This window comes from Saimiri boliviensis, chromosome 8 (assembly GCF_048565385.1).
Source record: "Saimiri boliviensis isolate mSaiBol1 chromosome 8, mSaiBol1.pri, whole genome shotgun sequence".
NCBI classification, from domain to species: domain Eukaryota; kingdom Metazoa; phylum Chordata; class Mammalia; order Primates; family Cebidae; genus Saimiri; species Saimiri boliviensis.
The window spans coordinates 7231387-7249647 of record NC_133456.1 but is presented as its reverse complement, the minus strand read 5'-3'; the positions used below and the strand labels follow the sequence as shown (position 1 = coordinate 7249647).

Below are 18261 nucleotides of genomic sequence, written 5' to 3'. Positions count from 1 at the left end.
GAGAAAGAGACTTGCATGAAGTCTGAGCTGAATAGTCTCAGGAAAGCTGGACTGCTGTGGGGAGGGAGTCGGGGGCTCCCACTGTGCTGGGACTAGCGACGGGCCCTAGGGGTGTATGTAGTCCTCCCACCACACAGCAAGTTCTGTGCCTTGTCTGAGGAAGAGCTACTCTCATCTGGCTTCTACAGATGAAGGCCCCGGGGCTCAGAGACATTAAGTCACAGACCCAAGGCTGTTAGCTAACCTGTGACAAGTGAGATCCAGACCTGGGACTGAAGCTCCTGACTGCCGTGCTGCTGTTGAGGTGCTGCCCGGCAACCCTGATGCGGAGAACATGGTCAAAGTTGGGAGCTCCTCTGGAGAGCTTATTTATTTTATTTTATTTTATTTTATTTTCTCTTTTCTTTCTTTTTCTTTCAGGCAAGGCCTTACTCTGTCATCCACTCTGAAGTCCAGTAGTGCAGTCTTGGCTTACTGCATTCTTGACCTCCCAGTCTCAAGCGATCCTTTCACCTCGGCTTCCTGAGTAGCTGAGACTGTAGGCACACACCACCACGCCTGGATACTTTTCTGTATTTTCTGTATAAACGGGGTTTTGCCATGTTGGCCAGGCTGGTCGCAAACTCCTGAGCTCAAGTGATCCACCCACCTTGACCTCCCAAAGTGTTGGGATTATAGGTGTGAGCCAGCAGACCCAGCCAAGACCTTATGTATTTTCTAATGGATGAAGTAACAGCCAGTATTTATGAAGCACTTTGTATGTGCCAGTTGGTGTGCTAAGTTCTTTACATCGTTAATCTGCTTGGATCCATGTGGGTTGACCATCGAAGACACCGCCCAGGATCGACCTTGTAACTAAAATACAATAATAAGAGGCGGTACCTTATTCAAAGATGCTAAACTAATCTGGAAAGGTATGCAGGAGTGTGTAGGAGCATGCAGAGTGAACATTAGCCATATGCCACACATGGAGACCCTGTGTAGCAATGTGCACACCACAGGCCAGAGCAGTTATCTGGGTGAAAATGAAAGAAGAAAACTACAAAAGCTATTTGCTGTTAGGATATAGGATGCATTTCAAAGACAGATCAGGCTTGTGGGAGCCGCTCTTCAAATACAAATTGTAAATTTGTCACAAAGGTGGTGTGGGACTCTTACTCCCCAAACATCTGCTAGTAGTCTGTTTTAGTAAAAGCTGAACATCTGATAAATTCTAGACTGGCACGGGGGGTAATTTCATGTCTCAGAAGGTAGAGGAACAGAACTGCTATTCCTGGATCACATATTGACTAATATGAATACTAAGTTAATGTGGATTGGGTAGGACTGTTGGAGAAAATGGTCATGCTATCCTGGAATTTACTGTATCGAGCAGCATTCTGGGCACTGATACATACTGCAGACACTCAGGAAAGTGATTTCAATCCAACTTAGTGTATTACAGGTAGGACCCATTGACAGAGGTCAGGAAGAATGGTTAGCTTATAAAAATGTAATATGGACATGAAAATCTGAATTGTTTCCATAAAGAGGAAAAGGGTGAAGGCCTTGAAACATCTTTCACTAGGTAGAAGGCCTGCTGTTATTAAACTGAGATTTGTAAAAGAATACATACAGACCATGAGATATGAGTATATTGTGTAGGATAATTAGAAGAGTACTGGGTTAAACAGTGTTCCCAAAAGGGTATGTCCGCATTCTGATCTCCAGTACCTGCAGTCGTGGTTCTATTTGAAAGTAGGGTTTTTGCAGACATAATTAATTTAAGGATCTTGAGATGAGAGGATCCTGAATTTAGGGTGGTGCCTAAACCCACTGACCAGTCCTTCTGAGACAAAGGAGAGAGATATGGCACAGAGACACACAGAGGGGAGGGCCATGTGAAGATGGAGGTGGAGACGGAAATAATGAGACTACAAGCCAGGGGAGATCAAGCATGGCAGGCGAGCCCCAGAGACTAGATGAAGGGCATGAAACAGACTGTGAGAACCTCCAGAAGGAAGCAACCCTGCCTGCAGCTTGATTTTGAACTTCTTGTATCCCGAATTAGGAGAGAATAAATCTCCGTTGTCTGTAAGCCATCCAGTTTGTGGTATTTTGCCGCAGAAAGCCAATTCAGTACTTTAAATCTCTAAAAAGATTGGAGGTGGAGGTGCAAGTCAAGGCTCAGATAAATCCGATGCCGAAGAACCCTAAGTGAAGCAAAGGGGACTTCTAAACAGAATTGGAAACAAAACACAAACAGGGAAAATGGTTTGCCTGCTACTCGGCAGGTTGCTGTCATTTTCACAAGTGACCATAAGAAAAACAAATCAGCTCAGCCCCCATCAAGGAGCATGAGACTGAACTCTGGTCCACACCCTAACGTGACGTTTGCCCACTCCCCATGGGATGGTGGAAGGGCCAGGGGACCTGGGTACATGTGGGGCATGGGCAGCATTGAGTGTCCCGTGGGTTACTTCGTTTCCACTCTCTATCAGTGATGGTGGCAAAGTCATTTTTAACTTGTATTTTTTTTTAACCTAAACGCGTAGATGACGGCTCCATGTATTTTTTTCTGTTTTTTTCTTTTCCTATCTTTTAAATGACTGTAACAACAGACAGTGATTTAAGATTTCCCCTTCTATTAAAATTGCTTGCTAAGCAAGCTTGTGAAATCAATACACTGTGATTGTTACAAGATAAGTGTTATTTCAGATATTTGATCAAATGGGCGTATGCCACACAGCCCCCATTTTTAAGTGGATTTTTTTCTTAGTGGTTCTATTTCCCCTTGTTCACTGTGACCTTGGAAAATCGAAGCCCCCTCTTCTTGCAGAGGCATAATTTTAGAGCAAGATTTGGTGTCCAAATAAAGTGAGTGAAACATCCTCGGGATTTTTTTTTTGCATTTCTGAAGATGCTCCCAGTTCCTCAGGGGGCAATCTTAGGTTTCTAGGATCACCTGGAGGTCTGGGCAGCCTTATTCTACACCAAAGAAACCACACTTAAGAAAAAAGCAATTATCAAAATTGGGCAAATCCCAATTGCCACACTTAAGGTAAAAGAATTGTCTAACTGGAAACTGTTTGACTCCTTAACACAGGTGTCCCCAAACTACGGCCCGTGGGCTGCATGCGGCCGCCCGAGGCCATTTATCCGGCCCCCCGCCGCACTTCAGGAAGGGGCACCTCTTTCATTGGTGGTCAGTGAGAGGAGCATAGTATGTGGCGGCCCTCCAACGGTCTGAGGGACAGTGAACTGGCCCCCTGTGTAAAAAGTTTGGGGACGCCTGCCTTAACATGTTGAGACAGTGAGCTAGGGAAATTGAATTTTCACTTCTTTTTGTGGAAGGTTTTTATGACACAGACATAATTGAGGCCATCAATGAAGGCAAGAACCATGGATTGCTCAGTGTCATTATTGTATTTGCGTCTTTGTGGATTAATTTAAGTGAGTTTTGCCACGAGGGGTGAGTCACAATAATTGTTATCAAGCTTGGACAGGAAAAAGAAAGAGCTCCATTTTCCAGGATTGTGGGGAAAAAGTCCTCCTAAAATTACTTTGTGGTAAAAGGCTGATTGGGTCATTTTCACAGCCCCAGGCTATGATGGGGTTTATTACAGTTACCTTAGTGATCTGAAGGAATAAGGCAGGGCAGAGGTAACACAGCAAGCCAGGACACAGCATCTGCCCGCTGGCCCCAGCACCGTTTTGTGGGCTCTAGAGCTGTGCAGGTGGATGTCCTGGGGCTGCCGCTTTAAAGGGGCAGGTGGCTGTGGGGGAGGGGAGATGCACTGGGGCCAATCCTGAGTGCCCTCGTAAGTGGACCTGTCTTATGTGACCATTTCTAGCATTATGTTGTTCATTGTTTTCTCTGCAACTTGACGTCTAGACTGTCCTCACCCCTTCTGTCTGTATGGTATTGATGAATCTCTGGAATGAGGATGTCACAGTGGGATCTCATGACTCAGTGTCCAACAGGGAGTTCTGTTGGGGGCATAGGGCTCTAGGCTAAGAGAACAGCCTCATCAATGGCTGCGTGGCCATTAGCTATATTCTATTCATTTGTTTAACCTTCCAAACAGGTCTCTAGCGTGGGTATTGTTTTTTCTTTCCACCTTTTATTTTAGGTTCAGCAGGTACATGTGCAGGTTTGTTATATCGGTAGATTGCATGTCACAGGTTTTTGGTTTACAGATTATTTTATCATCCTGGTAGGAAGCGTAGTACCCAATCGGTAATTTTTTGATCCTCAGCCTCCTCCCACCCTCCACCCTCAAGTAGGCCCCAGTGTCTGTTGTTCTCTTCTTTGTCCATGTGTCCTCAGTGTTTAGCTCCCACTTATACGTGAGAACATATACATGAGACCTAAACATGGGCTGTGTAGTTTTCTGTTCCTGTATCAATTCACCCAGAATAATGACCTCTGACTCCATCCATGTTGCTGCAAAGGATATAACCTCATTCTTTTTTATGGCTGCGTAGTGTTCCATGGTGTATATGTATAGGGTGGGTATTATTATCCCAATTTTACAAATAAGGAAACCTCAGATCAGAGGCTTTGCCCCTTAGTAATTGGATGCTCTTAGGAACGTAACTCATTTCCTGGTGTTGTAGAATGGAGCAGAGCTTGCCTTGGAGGGCTGCTGAGGGGGGATAGGAGATAAGGTGAGCACCATGCCTGTACCCCAGGAAGGACTCACTGAAAGTTTCTCCTCCTCTGCCTCTTCCTAATCATTCATTAATAACTCATCATGTTGTCATTGTCATACTTTTCATCCTGGCAATTGACAGCTGTTTCTACTCCAAGAACAGAATGTTGCTTAATGTGGCATCATTTTGAAACAGAGTCATCAGAGGTTAAAAAAAGAACTGAACCATCACAGAGCATCCTCAGCGACCCATATTGCTTCAGCTAGTGTGCAAGAAATACCTACTTATTCTCTTTCTTTGTCTTCACCCTTATTTTTTTTTTCAACTTTTAAGTTCAGGGGTACCTGTGCAGGTTTGTTATGTAGATACACTTGTGTCATGGAGGTTTGTTGTACAGATTATTGCATTACTTAGGTATTAAGCCTAGTACATATTAGTTATTTTTTCTGATCCCCTCCCTCCTGTATACCTTCAGTTTAGGCCCCAGTGTGTGTTGTTCCCCTCTATGTGTCCACGTGTTATAATCATTTAGCTCCCACATATAAGTGAGAACTTGCAGTATTTGGTTTTCTGTTCAAAAAGAATAGTTTGCTAAGGATTTTAGTTTGTGTCAAACTAAAGTAGTGTTAGTTTGCTAAAGATAATGGCCTGCAGTTCCATCCATGTCCCTGCAAAGCACATGATCTCATTCTTTTTTTATGGCTGTATAGTATTTCATGGTGTGTATGTACTACATTTTCTTTATCCACTTTATCATTGATGGACATTTAGGTTGATTCCATGTCTTTGCTATTCTGAATAGTACAGCACGGAATATGTGCACGCATGTATCTTTATAACAGCTTGATTTATATTCCTTTGTGTATATTCCCAGTAATGGGATTGCTGAGTCTAATGGTATTTCTGTCTTTAGGTCTTTGAGGAATCACTACACTGTCTTCCACAATAGTTGAGCTAATTTACACTCCCGCCAACAGTATATAAGTGTTCCTTTTTTCCACAACCTCAGCAGCATCTGTTACTTTGAGTTTTTAATAATAGCCATTCTGACTGGCGTGAGATGGTATCTCAATGTTGTTTTGATTTGCCTTTCTCTAATGATCAGTGATGTTGAGCTTTTTAAAATATGATTGTTGGCTGCATGTATGCCTTCTTTTGAGATGTGTCTGTTCATGTCCTTTGCTCACTTTTTAATGGAGTTGTTTTTCCTGTAAATTTAAGTTTCTTATAGATACTGGATAGCAGATCTTTATCAGATGCGTAGTTTGCAAAGATTTTCACCTATTCTGTAGGTTGTCTGTTTACTCTGTTGATAGTTTCTTTTGCTGTGCAGAAGCTCTCTCATTTAATGAGATCCCATTTGTCAATTTTTGCTTTTGTTGCAGTTGTTTTGGAATCTTCATAATGAAATATTTGTCCGTGCCTATGTCCTGATTGGTATTATGTAGGTTGTATTCCAGGGTTTTTATAGTTTTTGGTTTTACATTTATGTCTTTAATCCATCTTGTGTTAATTTTTGTATACAGTATAAGGAAGGGATGCAGTTTTAATCTTCTGCGTATGGCTAGCCAGTTGTCTCGGCACCATTTATTGAATAGGGAATCCTTTCTCCATTGCTTGCTTTTGTCAGGTTTGTCAAAGATAAGATAGTTGTAGGCATGCAGTCTTATTTCTGGGCTCTCTATTTGGTTCCATTAGACTATGTGTCTGTTCTCATACCAGTGTCATGCTGTTTTGGTTACTATAGCCTTATAGTATAGTCTGAAGTCAGGTACTGTGATGTCTCTAGTTTTTTTTTGTTTTGCTTGGGAATGTCTTGGCTACTCAGTCTCTTTTTTAGTTTCATATGAATTCTAAAATAGTTTTTTCCTAGTTCTGTGAGGAATCTTGATGGTAGCTTATTAGGAATGGCATTGAATCTATATTGCTTTGGGCAGTATGACCTTTTTAACAATATTGATTCTCCTTATCCACGAGCATGGAATGTCTTCCATTTGTTTGTCATCTCTGATTGCTTGGAGCAGTGGCTTGTAGTTCTTCTTGTAGAGATCTTTCACCTATTTAGTTAGCTATATTCCTAGGTACTTAATTCTCTTTGTGGAAATTGTTAATGGGAGTTCATTCATGATTTGTCTGTCAGGATTGTTGTTGTAAAGGAATGCTAGTGGTTTTTTTGTTTGTTTGTTTTCGCACATTGGTTTTGTATCCTGAGACTTTGCTGACATGAGCTTAAGAAGCTTTTGGGCTGAGGCTATGGGGTTTTCTAGGTACATGATCGTGTCATCTGTAAACAGGAATAGTTTGATTTCCTTTCTTCCTATTCGGATGCCCTTTATTTCTTTCTCTTGCCTGCTTGCCCTGGCCAGGACTTCCAATACTGTTTTGAATAGGAATTCATCCTTATTTTTTTAAAGCTCTGAACTGAAGGCAAGAAGTTATCTTTGGGTTATCATAGGTGAGGAAAAGAGATTTGCTTGTGGGATTCCATGCCAAAAGAGTAAATGATTGCCTGGTGTCTGGAGAACAGCCTTTGGGTTATACATCTGTATTAGTCTGTTCCCATGCTGTTAATAAAGACATACCTGAGACTGGATAATTTATAAAGGAAAGAGGTTTAATTGACTCACAATTCCACATCGTTAGGGAGGCCTCTCAGTCGTGGCAGAAGGAAAAGGAGGAGCAAAGGCACATCTTACATGGCAACAGCAAGAGAGCATGCACAGGTGCATTTTATAATGCACCTTTATCAAAACTCTCAGATCTCATGAGACTTATTCACTATCATGAGAACAGCACTAGAAAGAGCTGCCCTGCCCCCATGATTCAGTTACCTCCCACCAGGTTCCTCCCACAACACATGAGAATTATGGGAGCTACAATTTAAGATGAGATTTGGATGGGGACATAGACAAAACATATCACCATCCATCTGTCCTTCCCTCTATTCCTCTGCAAGAGTTTTGGAGCTTCTGCCACATGCTGGTCAAAGGGTACAGCAGAAGACCATCAAGAGGCAGTCTGTGCATTCACTGAACTCATAGTCTGCTGAACAAAAGAAGTAAAGAGATTTAGTCATGTAATTTCAATTTATTTATTTTTTTAAAAAGCAAACTTCTGGCCGGGCGCGGTAGCTCAAGCCTGTAATCCCAGCACTTTGGGAGGCCGAGGCGGGTGGATCACGAGGTCGAGAGATCGAGACCATCTTGGTCAACATAGTGAAACCCCGTCTCTAATAAAAATACAAAAAACTAGCTGGGCGTGGTGGCGCGTGCCTGTAATCCCAGCTACTCAGGAGGCTGAGGCAGGAGAATTGCCTGAACCCAGGAGGCGGAGGTTGCGGTGAGCCGAGATCGCGCCATTGCACTCCAGCCTGGGTAACAAGAGCGAAACTCCGTCTCAAAAAAAAAAAAAAAAAAAAAAAAAAGCAAACTTCTAAGTCAGGGGCAAAGAGAAATGGAACAGGGTTGTGTTGGTTTCTGAGGTGATTACAGTGAAAGAAAATACAGTTCTCCTATTTTTAATGCCGAGTTCTGGCTCAGTAGGGGGAAAGCAGGAAAATAATGCTAATAAAGTCTCTCTCTGCTTTCTCAAAGAGGATTACGTGATTTTTCTCTATGAGATATGTGATATTGAAAGGTACAAATAAAAGGAAGAGTCTTTCAAGTAAGGAGCCATCAGTAGAGGCTCCTGGGAGGCTAGGAGGGCTCAGGCAGGAGGGGAATCCCCAGCATCTGGAATCCCCAGGAGCTAAATGTTTTTGAGGTTGTAACTTTCTTCTTCACCTCCTGGAAGATGGAGTACCTTGTGCCAGTATCTGCCAAGTGGTGTGGGATGCCAGGAATTTTATTTCACGTTGGTTTCTAATACTCCTCTCTCTCTCTCTTTCTTTTTTTTTTATAGACCCTGCAATTGTCAATGGGGTTTATTGGTCTGAATCCCTAAACAAAGTTTTTGTAGATAACTTTGACCGTGACCCATCTCTTATATGGCAGTACTTTGGAAGCGCAAAGGGCTTTTTTAGGCAGTATCCGGGTGAGTATCCCTGCGTTGACAATTATGACTCAGATTAATGTTACCTGATCATGTGATATTTTTCTTTAGGGTTCGGGGTTAAAACTTTTCTGCCTTCTCTTAGAAGAAAATGAAAGATTAAGTCCAAATCTATTGTCAGGGTGCAGGACAGGAATGGCAAGGTGGCATCCACGTGGGCATGCGCACACATAGGGCATGGTCACAGAACTCTCTGCACCTGTACCTTTCTCAGTAGAATAGTTCACAGAGCTGTCACCAAATGTGAAGAACTGTGGTGTGAACTGTACCTCATTTAGTACTTCTGAACAAGAGTTTAGCCTTATTACTATTACTACTGCTATTATTGCCATTATTATTATTGGGGAAAAAAGCAAGTCATACTTGGGCAGTTAAATTCTCACTAATGGGTGTAAGAAATAGAGAATGTGAACTTAGATTTGTCCACCCCAGCACTGACTCCCCTTGGAGGAAGATGTTGAAATGGCCCAAGCATTGCTGACTGCAACAACCCCTCCACAGAGGGTGCCTCCAGCAGCCCCAGCGCACCCAGCACCCCCAGCAGTGTGTATTCCAGAGGCTGTCCATCATGCCTTGGGAACAAGTGTTCCTTCTGGAGCCTTCCCAGTCCTCTGCTTTGTGATGGGATTTTAATTCTGGCTTAGTTTGAATTTTAATTAAAAAAGGAAGTTTTAATTTTGCTTACAAGTTGTGAAACCAGGACTTGGGGCTGCAGTCGTGCCAACATCACAGCTGTAGAAATTAACAAGCTCAACCTAAAAGAAGGGGGGAGCACCCACCCTGCATAATCTTGGAGCAATTAAGTGAAGTCTTCTATGTTTTCATTAAGTAAGACTGATGTCTTCCCACTTTGAGGCACAGAGACTGCTGGCCTCCACCTTGCAGAGCTGTTTGCCCCGCGCACAGCATCTGTCCCCTAAGAACTGCCTGCCGGGTGTCTGCTTCGCCAGATTACACATTTCCCAAGAGCCGTGTTCAGCATGGCACGCATGCTTCCTCCCAGAGCCCACAGAAATGTATACAATAAGCATCCTATTAAAGATAACACCATAATAAACAGTGGACGATTAAAGTTCCAGTGCCACCAAATTGCATTCTGCCTTGATGCAGTCAACAGAGAGCAAGTCTGACGCAGCTATTGCTGAAATCAGAGCCTGTTGGAGAGGCTGCTCTGCTTGGGAAGCCACTGGGTGTCCAACCCTCTCACTATGTGGCATCAAGAATAGGGGTAAATAGGGGAGGGACAGTGGGAGGTGGGGAGTTGGGGAGAGAGAGCATGGGGAGAAATGCCAGCTATAGGTGTTGGAGAGGAAGGCAGCAAATCACACTGCCATGTATGTACCTATGCAACGATCTTGCATGTTCTTCACATGTACCCCAAAACCTAAAATGAAATAAAATTTAAAAAATAAAAATAAAATAAAATAAAGAGGGTTGCAGAAAAAAAGAAAAAGAATAGGGCAAGACAGATAAGTAGAAACCACAAATCACCTGTTGTCTCCATCGACAGTAAGTCCTTTAACTATGGTCACGAGGACATTTGAAAATAAAGAGAATCCTCATAAAAGGCTTATGTAATAGGGGAGATTAATTTACATACAAGGTTATCCGTCAGAACAATTGGCTCAGCCATGTTTACAGTTCTTTAAGGATACTTTGGGCAGGATGTGGCCTGTAAAATGCCTGCATCATTTCTTTGTTAGTAAAGACATGGGCTGCAGTTCACTAAGGTGTTTCAGTGCCCTGATAAATGTCATATGGCCACTCCACTCTGTGTGCTTGGTTCTGAACACAGAGTATGCCTCTTGCCTCCTGGGCATATGACTCAAAGAATGATGGTGAGCATTTTGCGAGGATGTTTTTCTTTTCAGGATGCTTCTTTCCATTGTTAGAGTGGTGTGAAACAGTGGTAAGTGTGCATGTTTTTAAGCAGAGGAGTCTTTCTTCAGTCTTACGTAAGCATGTCCTGAGTTGTGGCTTTGTACCAAGCACCATCTGAGGCCCTGAGGATAAAATCACGAACTAGACAGAAAAGGTCTCTGTCTTCATCCAGCTCCCTCTTGTGGGGACATGCACTGATCATGGATTTTGGTTGCAAGGGACAGAAACACAGTTTCAACTAGCTCCAGCAAAAAGCACACTTGCCGGTTCACGTAACTTGAAATCTAGGGAACATGCCATTTGAGCTACAGCTGGATATCGGTGCTCAGCAATGAGAGACTGAAGCAGTGTCATTTGGAATCTGAATCCTTTCTTTTGGCTCTCATTTCTGCCTTCTTCCATTCTGACCTTGTCTCGCTGGCAGGTGATCTCCTCATAATGGGGAACAGGGCTGGCAGGATTTCTCAGTGAGGATTCCAGGGGAGGAGAGAGCATTTGTCCCAGTAGCTTGGATGAAAGTCCACATATTAGCCTGGTCTGAGTCTCATGCCCACCACTGATGCCTGAAGAACTAGTGGGTAGGGTCAGCCATGCGAAACCCTGGGGACTAGTCAGGATTATTGTGGCTTTGCCTAGGGTGCATCCCCAAAAGAGGGGCATCAGTGACTACCATGGGGAGATAGACAGGCAAATAGATCATCATGATACAGTGTGTTTCATGCTACTCTGAGGAAATAGAAGACAGGCAAATAGATCATCATGATACAGTGTGTTTCATGCTGGGTGAATCCTCGGAAGGATCACCAACTCCAACTCCTGGGGTGAGAGGAAAGAGTTCTGGGAAGGAGAACTTGGGCAAGCGTTAGCCTGAAAGCCTGTGTGTGATGATGATGTCCGTTTCTGCATGGCTTCACACATAGGCCTTACCAGTTCAATTTATGTCCTAAGGGCAATGTGCTAACTCTCTTGTGCTGTTCAAAGGACTTTATGAGATGATGGAAATGTTCTACTTCCTATCTAATATCACTAATGTCACTGGTCACATGGAGTACTGAGCACTTGAAGTGTGCCTAGTGAGGCTGAGGAACTGAAATTTAAATGTTATTTAACTTTATTTAAAATTAAAATCAAATAGCCACACATGGTCAGTAGCCACCATGTTGAATAACATGATGCTGTTGTAGTCTGATACCAAGTTTCCAAGGTACCAGCCTTACCTTTCAGGGCTTGCATTGCAAAAAGTTCTCACTGAACAGAGGACGTCATTAGGCTCTATAGTTCGTACTTTATAAAATGGGGCTCTACCCTGAAATCCTGAACCATCAGGCTTCCAATCCCTGTCTCCTCTACTAGAATATTTGCCCCTTGGAGGACAGAGTCACTTGCTTTGTCCATTACTCTGTCACCAGCAGCAAGAATAACACATAGTGGGTGCTCACTATGTGTTTGTTTAATGAATCGCCCATTAGGTCAAATTCCACCAGATCTATTGTCTTCCATTATACCAGTGGCAGCCGCCCTCTGTCTTCAGATAGAATAGAGCCATTGCCTCTCTGGGGAGCAGAATAGAGCTATTTCCTGTTTGGGGAGTTGGTCCCCAGCTGCAGTATGGTAGAGACTTGATGATTTAGCAAGGAGCTGGCATAAATGCGGTACAGAGCCATAGTCCCTTTGTTTTCTCATTGATCCCTCTCCTCCAAGTCTTCATAGTACCTGCGCTCTCCACCCCACTGCCTACCATGTACCAGACACTGGACATGCCCATCTGTTGGCTATTTCCTCATGATACCTTATGACCATCTCATCTAGAGAGTAGTGTTCTCCAGGCTCCCCATCACCCAGGAGGCAGAAGATCAAAGGGCTGCACAGACATCCCTTTTCCTGGGACCCTTGGCCAATTCATCTTTTTATAGCCCTCTGTGGGACCCATTTTCTACCTGGTTACTGGCTGAGGCCACCAGTGACTGACCTATTCTTCGTGTTCTGGCCAATCCTTAGCTTTATTCAAAATGGTATGGCTGCCTGACAGTACCTACTCATGTGCTCTTACCTACGTAAAGAAAACTGTGTCTATACATCACAGACAGGTCACTATCTAATCAAACACAGGATATCAATTAGGTTCATGCATGATTATCAGAAGCTTGGGTCTCTTCCCCAACATAGCCGTACACAGAGGAGTTCGTTCCTGCAGAAGGCTTGGTGATTACAAGGGGAAATGACTGTCTTATCCTCACACCATGATTTGGGTGCCATAAGAAGGTGAAAGCTGGTTCATAGCTATAGCCACGATGAGGGAGCTGGGCAGCTAAGTAAAGAGCTCTCTGCAAGTTTGGACTTATACCTGCCGTTTGCTAGTATCAAGTTCAGGTTCTGTGCACAGCATTACTTTTTGCGTCTTCCCTTCCATGCCTCCCTCGCCAGGCTCAGGTTTAGCAATGGGGAGAGTGTGATTGATAGTAGGATTTTTTTTTTCCTTGACAAGCTCAACAGGACTGCTCCAGGAACGATGATCATGGAACACCATAATTTATAATTTTCATAGCAACTGTCTTGCAACATACTCATTTTTATGGTGTATAATCTCTCAAGACATTGGCAGGAAAGATAGCATCTGGTTGAAAAAGGAGCTCTTTTTAGAGGAATGCATAGACAGCTTCTCAGAAGACATTTTAAAGCCAAGTTTCACTCCAGCTTGACTCATATTAGAAGCCAGCATGTATTTTTGACCAGATATTTTAGATTTAAAGTTAAGCTGGAAGGTCTGTATTTCAGCTTTAAATCATGGGCCATGTACTAAATATTTTTTGAGGAAGGAATTGGGCAGAACTTAAGGATAAACCGACATCGGCCACCTCTTGATTTTCTTTCCTTTCCACAACTTTCTGGATTTCTTGCTTTCAAATAAGGAAGGCAAATGCCATGTTTCAGCAGGACAGGCAGTATCTGTTCAGGTGGTAGTTTGTGGAGATGGTTTGAATGTCATTGGCAGTGCCAGGGATGTTGTGTGGAAATCACTGCACTTTAAAGAGCAGAAAAGCAGTGGACGAAGATGCCCTTTGCTGAAGCGGAGTGAAAAAGCGAGTGTGAAGCAGAAGTAAAACAACACAGCATCATCATTCCCCCTCCCAGCTCAAGGAGGTCTTCCTCACATTAGGGATTAGGGTTGCCTTTATCTACTAACATGTATCAGGTATTTCTCCTCTTTGACATCTCTGGTACCTGCGATTTCTTACCCAGTGTCTGCTTCTACTAGCTGTGAGGCTTCCTGAGGGCAGGCAGGAGCCAAGACCCTCTTTCCCCATCACTGCTGTATGTCCACTGACTGGCAGAGGGCTTGCCAGTTGGATGAAAATTTGATTAGTACACAAGATGCTCTGAGGTTGTCCCATTTGATCCTCTTTCAAACTGGAATTGTATCCTTTGTTGGTTTTCCCAGCAGACTAATTTTATGTCAGCTTTTCAAAAAGCACCAAGTGGCTGGGCATGGTGGCTCATGCCTGTAATTTTAGCACTTTGAAAGGCTGAGGTGGGCAGATCACTTGAGCCCAAAAGTTCGAGACCAGCCTGGACAACATGATGAGACCCTGTCTCTATTAAAAATAATAATAATAATAATAATAATAATAACAACAACAATAATAATACCTGGGTGTGATGGTGGGTGCCTGTAATCCCAGCTACTTGGGAGGTGAGGCAGAAGAATCACTTGAACCTGGGAGGCGGAGTGTGCCATGAGCCGAGATCACACCACTGCACTCCAGCCGACAGAGTGAGACTCTGTGTCTTGGGAAAAAAAAAAAAAAAAAGAAAAGCACCAAGCTTCAGAATGCCTAGAATGAGAAACAAGCCTATATACAAGGAAATGGTTTCAGCCTAAAAGGAAATCATTGAGTGTACTTAATTGGTCCCCACCCAGACCCTGACCTAAATGTTGGGGCAGTAAAAGATAATAACATATTTCCTGCTCCCCGTGGAGCATACAGTGATGGGGCTGTAATTGGGAAGGATGCCAGAGCCAGAAAATGTTGGTGGACGATCACCAGTATATGCAGGGATGGCTGTGATCTAAAATCACTCACCACAGTTTGTTTCAAGAAACATCCACTGAACACCTCCCATGGGTCAACACATTTAAAAAACAAAAGATAAAAAATCCTCTTTATATCACACTCAAACCACTTATTTCTGGAATTATAAATTAGAGCATTGCCTAGCCTCCCCCGGGATATAACTTCACTATTTATCAAGACCATGCCATCCTAATGGTACCTGATTTATGCAAAGCAGTGTGTCAGATTTTTAAAAATTAAGTATGTTCCTGTCCCTTAGCGTACCATACCATGTTAGTTATCTTTTATCTTTATTACCTAATAACCTCCAATTTGGCAGTAGCTTCTTACACTTCTGTTTTCTGATTTCTTGTGGGGAGTGTTTTTGAATTAGACACCTATGCAGTGGGAAATATAGGTACAAGAAGAACAGAACCCAGTATCTCTTTGAATTACAGACTACTGTCTCAAGGTTATCTGTGTGATAATTTGGGGATGTTATCTTCAGCAGATAGCTATGATTAGCCCAGTGTGGTCCTTTAGAAAGCTGGCCATTGTTAATCGGAAAGAAGAATCTCAATACCACCAGCTGAGTCAGGATTCTCTCCTGTGAAAATGATTTTTCTGTTTTTATCTTCTTAGCTCCAAAGTCTCTGTTGCAAATCCTCCATCCCTGAGCAGGACTGATGGTTGAAAACAGTGATTTTTCTGCCTTATTTTTAAGCAGCCAATGCCTTTCTTTTCAAATGACATTTTATTGTTAAAAACTAAGTTGGATATACTCCTGATTAGGCTGCAAACCACAAGACTGAGGATGTTGGATCTGATTTTACACATGGGGATAACTCCCCAGGCTTCAGGAGCTGAAATTCAAACTTTATTATGCAGCGTAATGAGAGCCATTTTATTTCATTTCAATGTGGAAAGCCAGGCCAAAATTTCTGATTTTAAAAACAGGAGTGAGGAGGGAACAAACCTGTGTATATCCTTAGATGGAAACATTGTATCTATGTTTTCAACCCTCCTGCTATAGACATTACATCACCTGGTCCAGGGATGGGGCCAGACTCTTCCCAGAGATCTGTGGATGATCCCACAGCTTGCTGGACGGCAAAAATAACCTGGTCTACCTTTATCCTTAGCCAAGGGAAGGAGCTAGAGTCACATGCTCTCTTGATGGACGGCACAGTCCTAAAAACATCTCCACTCTCTGCAGGCCCTTGGAGCAGCTGAGCTAAGGCTTTGTTTGCTAATCGGCTTATGACCCAAGAGCTCCTGCCCGAATTTGGCGATGGAGCATGTGATGAGCTCTGGGGTTGGTCTTTGCATGTGATTTTTCACCCTGTCCATTCAATCAGCAACGTAAAGCAGCCTTGAAATGCTATGAATAAATATTTGAAGTTTCTGGGTTTCTCATAACCCCATTTTTCTTCTAGGGATTAAATGGGAACCAGATGAGAATGGAGTCATTGCCTTTGACTGCAGGAACCGAAAATGGTAGGCAATGGTCAGACCTCTTCGTTATTTCTCAAAGAGATATCTCAAAGAGAAGTCAGGATGGATTTTTACTTAATTTTTCCCTTGACCTAGGTACATCCAGGCAGCAACTTCTCCGAAAGACGTGGTCATTTTAGTTGACGTCAGTGGCAGCATGAAAGGACTCCGTCTGACTATCGCAAAGCAAACGGTCTCATCCATTTTGGATACACTGGGGGATGATGACTTCTTCAACATAATTGCTGTGAGTGCAGCTGTTCTGTGCCTTCTTTGCACTTTGGGTTCATTTGATCTTTTGGTAGTGACTGCTTAACGTTGCTATTGCTGTTAGATCCAGAGCATCTAGATGCCAGAACATGAGGGCTGGTTAGTTTCATGAGAGTTCACACAGTCGTGGACAGTGGAAGGGCTTTTGGGAAATGCTACTGAACATTGCCTATCCTAATCTACCACGCAGCTACATCACCGGAGAGAATGGCACACCGGATGTGGTGTTCCTGGAGAGCCGACATTTTCAGATTCTTCGAAAGTAGACTTAGCGCGATTTTCACCAAGCCACTAGAATTTCTCACCTGGAAATTAACTTCCAGCTAGGTTAGCTTCATGATAATGATGATGATAATAATTAATAATAATAGTGATGATGATGGCAACGAAGCAGCTAAAATATGGAGAGCAGTTTATGGCTCACAGAACGTTTTATTTCAGCTTCTGGGAAAAATGCGGCATTTATTAAATGCCTGCTTTTAATAAATGCCTTACTCTTCATATTTGTATTATTTTTTTTACAGCAATTCTAGGAGGTAGGGGGTGATTTGGGCATATTCTCAAATGGAGGTGCTGAAATTGAAAGAGTGTCAGTAACTCGTCCAGGTCACAAGGCTGGCAAGTTGGGAGTTTTGGGAACCAAGCCCGAGGCCGGGCAGTCACGTAGCCTGGAAATGGCCACTTATTCAGGTCTCTACCTTGTCAATGCAAAGAGTCAAACTCTGCAAAATATTTGGAGAGATTTATTCTGAGCCAAATATGAGTGACCACACAGCCCTCAGGAGGTCCTGAGAACATGTGCCCAAGGTGGTTGGGGTACGGCTTGGTTTTACACATTTTAGGGAGGCATGAGACTTCTGTCAAATATATTTAAGAAATACACTGGTTTGATCCAGAAAGGCAGGACAACTCAAAGCAGGGGCTCCCAGCTTATAGGAAGATTTAAAATTTTTCTAGTTGACAATTGATTTTCTCCGAACACCTGGGGTAAATAGAAAGGAATGTCTGGGTTAAGATAAAGGATGGTGGAGGCCTGAGTTCTTATTTACAGAGGAAGCCTTCAAGTCCTAGGCTTCAGAGAGAATAGTTTGTAAAAAAAAAATTTTTTTATCAGACTTAAAGTCTGTGTTGACATTGATGCCAGAGAGGTATAGCGAGGCATGTTCCACCCCCATTCCCAGCACGGCCTGAAGCAATCTCTCAGGTTAAATTTTAAAAGAGCCCTGGCTGAGGAGGAAGTGGATTTAGATGGTAGGGGGGCCTTAGAATTTTATTTTTGGTTTACAATCTCCAGTTCTTTTTCTTCTTCCCACTGATTATTTGGATCATTTTCATCATGCCCCTTATGTTCCTCCCACTCTTTTTCCGAAGGATCCTCTCAGTGAGCCTGATTTCTTTAAGTCCTTGAGCACTTAACCAAGTGCGTGTATGTGGTGGACACTTGCTCTTTTGCGTGAAGATAACACACATCACATCTATTTGGGACTTGGAGTGGTTGCTGTGGGCAGTGGAGGCAGCATGGTGACAGGGGCAGAGCCTGGGTTTTGGAGTTGGGCTGTTTGAATCCTCTTCCGCCACATATGCTGTGTGTCCTGGGGCTGATTACTTTAGTCTGGGCATCAGCTCAACTGTGAAGTGGGTTACTCACTTTGCCCACAGGGTTGCTGCTGGGATCATCTACGTTGATCACCAGAGTCAAGCTGGTGCCCAGCCTGGCTCCTTAGCCAGTGGTGGGACACAGAAGAAGAGGGGGCTCCGAGAATGCTGTTGCGGTGGTCTGCTTGGCTCCCCTAGACCCCCGAGCAGAGTATGCTGTCATGGAGCCTGATGACCAGGCTGCCTTCTGCATGGGAATGACACCCACTTGTGTTTTCCAGGC

At 43.4% G+C, this 18261-nt stretch overlaps 1 protein-coding gene across 9 annotated transcripts in view; it reads left to right on the top strand.

The window, feature by feature from the left end:
* Positions 1–18261, top strand: part of CACNA2D3 (calcium voltage-gated channel auxiliary subunit alpha2delta 3) — a 935925-nt gene that overhangs the window by 420882 nt on the left and 496782 nt on the right. For 8 of the 9 annotated variants that reach the window (XR_012518702.1, XR_012518703.1, XM_039477586.2 and 5 more), the window contains 3 exons: positions 8536–8667; positions 16055–16115; positions 16209–16359. Coding sequence is in view for 7 of the 9 variants with exons in the window: in XM_039477586.2 (XP_039333520.1) it covers positions 8536–8667; positions 16055–16115; positions 16209–16359 (344 nt within the window). In the remaining 2 variants the exon portion in view is untranslated. The remainder of the gene's footprint in view (positions 1–8535; positions 8668–16054; positions 16116–16208; positions 16360–18261) is intronic. The other variant, XM_074403648.1, reaches the window with a different exon arrangement.